The sequence below is a fragment of the Haliotis cracherodii genome, unplaced genomic scaffold (assembly GCF_022045235.1).
Source record: "Haliotis cracherodii isolate W230 unplaced genomic scaffold, xgHalCrac1.p SCAF_16, whole genome shotgun sequence".
NCBI classification, from domain to species: domain Eukaryota; kingdom Metazoa; phylum Mollusca; class Gastropoda; order Lepetellida; family Haliotidae; genus Haliotis; species Haliotis cracherodii.
Window position 1 is genome coordinate 32,228,832 of NW_027266271.1, and position 6,000 is coordinate 32,234,831.

The window sequence follows — 6,000 nt, forward strand, 5'->3', positions numbered from 1 at the left end:
TTTAAGATTACCTCTTTTGTCTGTTTATAGTAAGTTCATCGTTTTTCAGAAGGAGAAGGCTCATCTGGACTGAACGCCTCGGCTTCTTCCCCGGTGACAAAGAGAAGAAGCAGCTTCAGGTAGACCAGTCTTTCTCCTCCTGCTTGGAAAATAGTAGGATTTATCACATAAGAGTGTATCAACTGGAAAATACCACATAGTGTGAATCACAGAAAGTGTACAACATGCCTGGGATATATGAGGATGTATCACATACTGTGTACAACATGCATCGGGTGTACAACATGCCTAGGATATATGAGGATGTATCACATAGTGTGTACAACATGCATTGGGTGTACTACATGCATTGTGTGTGCAACATGCCTAGGATATATGAGGATGTATCACATCCTGTGTACAACATGCATTGGGTGTACAACATGCCTAGGATATATGAGGATGTATCACATACTGTGTGCAACATGCATTGTGTGTACAACATGCCTAGGATATATGAGGATGTATCACATACTGTGTACTACATGCATTGGGTGTACAACATGCCTAGGATATATGAGGATGTATCACATACCGTGTACTACATGCATTGGGTGTACAACATGCCTAGGATATATGAGGATGTATCACATACTATGTACTACATGCATTGGGTGTACAACATGCCTAGGATATTTGAGGATGTATCACATACTGCATACAACATGCATTGTGTGTACAACATGCCTAGGATATTTGAGGATGTATCACATACTATGTACTACATGCATTGGGTGTACAACATGCCTAGGATATATGAGGATGTATCACATACTGTGTACTACATGCATTGGGTGTACTACATGCATTGGGTGTACAACATGCCTAGGATATATGAGGATGTATCACATACTGTGTACTACATGCATTGGGTGTACAACATGCCTAGGAGGAATGAGGATGTATCACATACTGCGTACAACATGCATTGGGTGTACTACATGCATTGGGTGTACAACATGCCTGGGATATATGAGTCTCAAATAATTTTTGTCATGACAGACAATACAGTTGTAAATTGTGTGACTGATTTAGAGTTACTTGACACCAGGAATAGATTCTGTAAATATCTGCCAAACTTCTCAGTGTACCTGGTAAAGCCATGATATTGCTGGGTATGTTTTTAAGCCCCGTTCACTTGGAGTTGTATGTTTTCAGGAAATGGTTGACAAACCCTGTGCGTAAGCTGAGCCATGGCAAGATTGAGAAACAGGGTCAGGCTCTCCTGGAAGCCCAGCGACTGGCTGCAGCCAAAGGGGAGCGGAAGGGGCTCAACCCACTCGGGGCAGCAAAGGCAGGCCTTCTTTCTTACTTCTTACACAGAGTCAAACATACACTTAGTCGCCAAACACACAGAGTCAAACATACACTTAGTCGCCAAACACACAGAGTCAAACATACACTTAGTCATCAAACACACAGAGTCAAACATACACTTAGTCATCAAACACACAGAGTCAAACATACACTTAGTCATCAAACACACAGAGTCAAACATACACTTAGTCGCCAAACACACAGTCAAACATACACTTAGTCATCAAACACACAATGTCAAACATGCACTTAGTCGCCAAACACACAGAGTCAAACATACACTTAGTTGCCAAACACACAGTCAAACATACACTTAGTCATCAAACACAGAGTCAAACATACACTTAGTCGCCAAACACAGAGTCAAACATACACTTAGTCATCAAACACAGAGTCAAACATACACTTAGTCATCAAACACACAGTCAAACATACACTTAGTCATCAAAGACAAAGTCAAACATGCACTTAGTCGCCAAACACATGGAGTCAAACATACACTTAGTCATCAAACACACAGTCAAACATACACTTAGTCACCAAACACACAGTCAAACATACGCTTAGTCGCCAAACACACAGAGTCAAACATACACTTAGTCATCAAACACACAGTCAAACATACACTTAGTCGCCAAACACACAGAGTCAAACATACACTTAGTCGCCAAACACACAGAGTCAAACATACACTTAGTCATCAAACACACAATGTCAAACATACACTTAGTCATCAAACACACAGAGTCAAACCTACACTTAGTCGTCAAACACACAGAGTCAAACATACACTTAGTCATCAAACACACAGAGTCAAACACACAGTAGAACATACATGTTCTTGTCCCATCACCCACAGTCAAACATGTTCCATATTTGGTCTCACATTTTACCTTCAGTGATCTGACCTTTATAACATCCACCTAGCAATGTGAACCAAGTCACTAGTCTTGGTGGTCAACATGAAGGTGTACATTTCAATCAATGATGTTTTACAAACATCCTTCACTGCTGCCCGTTTCCTGTCCAAACACTGGGTGCTGGGGTAGCCTAGTGGTTAAAGCATTCGCTCTTCACACCAAAGAACGGGGTTGGATTCCCCACATGGGTACAATGAGTGAAGCCCATTTTCCGGTCTCCCCAGCCATGATATTGCTGGAATAGGTCTAAACCCATTGTAAAACCATGGTCACTCACTGTCAAAAAGAACACAGTGATCCAACCTCAGAACCTTTTAGGATTATCCTTGATTACCCGAAATTGCCCAGCCAGATATATATGGCTGTCAATTAAGATCAGATGCACAAACTCAGTATGTTGAAACCAATATTCGTATCTTTGTCTGTGTAGTATTGTTACATGTGTTGGTGATGTTGGTTTGCTCTTCCTGCTCAGACTTCTCTCATGTTTTATGTCCATGTTTTCTTTCAGGAAAATCTTTTGTTTGTTTTGTACATTTAAATGTGTTATTTACATGTATCATAGACACTTATAGCAGAATAAGTGTCTTGATTTCGAGATGTGATTCAGCTACATGGTTGCCAGCTGGCTCTAGATGCAGGACCACAGACCTCATCCGGAAGGTAAGATTTTACGTTCCCCTCATTTACTGGTGCATACGGCTAAAAATGCTGACATGACAGAGTCTGCTTCAGCCCTGGACCTGGACACAAACATGGATCACATTCGTGCATAACACAAAACTCAAAGGAAACTCAGAATTTGTTTTCAGCTGTTAAATGGGTGTATATCCCAGCCAACTTGAGTTGATGTGAGGCCAACATATCCGTTATTCACAGATTTCAGTCATGATGATGCAGATTCTATGAAGCATCTTAGAGCCATAATATGTATTACTTACGGCAATATTTCATTGTTGTTAAATAGGAAATCTCCTTGGCCTCTCATTATGATAGTGCCAAAACAATAGCAGTTGGATGGTAGCTTATTTCCTGTCATGAAGGGAGAACGATTAATCACTGTGTCATCTGCTGGCCAGATAGAGGTGTTCAGCCAGGTCGTGATATACCCCTTTTGTCAGATTCACAATTTCTTTGGCCTTTCTCACTGATTTGACAAGTGAAGTCACTGTTGTCTCATAAGCTTTGATACCTTCTCTCATGTTCAATTCGTTCCTTCCATCTGATTTGTTTGTGTCGGATTGTGTTGGAACATGTCTTCTGACATTAGTGTCAGGTTTGTTACCCTTTCATGCCTGATTGTACAGCATCTTGTACATGATTTGGCTTCCTTGTGTCAGGTTTGATCCCAGAAGTTCCCACCTTTGGTTTGATCCATGTTGTCTGATTTCATCTCAGTGTGTTTGAATACACACACATACACACTCACGCACGATCGCACACATGCACACGCACGCACGCACACACACACACACACACACCAGCGCGCAAGCGCACACACACACGCACGCACGCACGCACGCACGCACGCACGCACGCACCTCACACGCACCACACACGCACCACACACGCACCACACACGCACCACACACGCACACCAGCACACACACAAGCTAAAGAGCATGATGTTATTGCCTAATAATGTGTTGCAAGTCTTCGCAGGGGAATGACCTGGGCTTGTTTACAGCATTGTCCATTTCTGGTGGAGTTATTGATCAGAAATTGCCCGTTGCTGGAGTCATTCAGTCAAGGCTCACAGATGAACAAGGGAATTCATTCATGTGATTAGACAGGCGGGTTACAGCTTGTAGCTGGTTGGTCGGCAGGCCTCAGTGATAGGGCAGAACATGTTGGTGAAGAGATGTCACAGCCCCAACACAATAACAGCAATACATGTTGATGAAGATATGTCACAGTACCACACAATGACAGCAGTACATGTTGATGTAGATATATCACAGTACCACACAATGACAGCAGTACATGTTGATGTAGATATGTCACAGTACCACACAATGACAGCAGTACATGTTGGTGAAGATATGTCACAGTACCACACAATGACAGCAGTACATGTTGATGTAGATATGTCACAGTACCACACAATGACAGCAGTGCATGTTGATGTAGATATGTCACAGTACCACACAATGACAGCAGTACATGTTGGTGAAGATATGTCACAGTACCACACAATGACAGCAGTACATGTTGATGTAGATATGTCACAGTACCACACAATGACAGCAGTATATGTTGATGTAGATATGTCACAGTACCACACAATGATAGCAGTATATGTTGATATAGATATATCACAGTACCACACAATGACAGCAGTACATGTTGGTGAAGATATGTCACAGTACCACACAATGACAGCAGTATATGTTGATATAGATATGTCACAGTACCACACAATGACAGCAGTATATGTTGATGTAGATATGTCACAGTACCACACAATGATAGCAGTATATGTTGATATAGATATATCACAGTACCACACAATGACAGCAGTATATGTTGATGTAGATATGTCACAGTACCACACAATGACAGCAGTACATGTTGATATAGATATGTCACAGTACCACACAATGACAGCAGTACATGTTGATGAAGATATGTCACAGTACCACACAATGACAGCAGTACATGTTGGTGAAGATATGTCACAGTACCACACAATGACAGCAGTACATGTTGATGTAGATATGTCACAGTGCCACACAATGACAGCAGTATATGTTGATATAGATATATCACAGTACCACACAATGACAGCAGTACATGTTGATATAGATATGTCACAGTACCACACAATGACAGCAGTACATGTTGATGTAGATATGTCACAGTGCCACACAATGACAGCAGTACATGTTGATGAAGATATGTCACAGTACCACACAATGACAGCAGTACATGTTGATGTAGACATGTCACAGTACCACACAATGACAGCAGTACATGTTGATGTAGATATGTCACAGTACCACACAATGATAGCAGTATATGTTGATGTAGATATGTCACAGTACCACACAATGACAGCAGTACATGCTGATGTAGATATGTCACAGTACCACACAATGACAGCAGTACATGTTGGTGAAGATATGTCACAGTACCACACAATGACAGCAGTACATGTTGATGTAGATATGTCACAGTACCACACAATGACAGCAGTACATGTTGATGTAGATATGTCACAGTACCACACAATGACAGCAGTACATGTTGGTGAAGATATGTCACAGTACCACACAATGACAGCAGTACATGTTGATGTAGATATGTCACAGTACCACACAAGGACAGCAGTACATGTTGATGAAGATATGTCACAGTACCACACAATGACAGCAGTACATGTTGATGTAGATATGTCACAGTACCACACAATGACAGCAGTACATGTTGGTGAAGATATGTCACAGTACCACACAATGACAGCAATACATGTTGATGAAGATATGTCACAGTACCACACAATGACAGCAGTACATGTTGATGTAGATATGTCACAGTACCACACAATGACAGCAGTACATGTTGGTGAAGATATGTCACAGTACCACACAATGACAGCAGTACATGCTGATGTAGATATGTCACAGTACCACACAATGACAGCAGTACATGTTGATGAAGATATGTCACAGTACCACACAATGACAGCAGTACATGTTGATGAAGATATGTCACAGTACCACAC

General features: G+C 41.5%; 1 protein-coding gene across 1 annotated transcript in view; it reads left to right on the forward strand.

Moving 5' to 3' along the window:
• The window catches only part of LOC139464082 (triple functional domain protein-like), a 145,757-nt gene extending 144,181 nt beyond the window's left edge, over nt 1–1,576 (forward strand). The window contains exons 37-38 of the mRNA XM_071245636.1: nt 50–119; nt 1,198–1,576. Of these exons, the coding sequence (XP_071101737.1) occupies nt 50–119; nt 1,198–1,576 (449 nt within the window). The remainder of the gene's footprint in view (nt 1–49; nt 120–1,197) is intronic.
• Nucleotides 1,577–6,000: the final 4,424 nt, after the last annotated feature.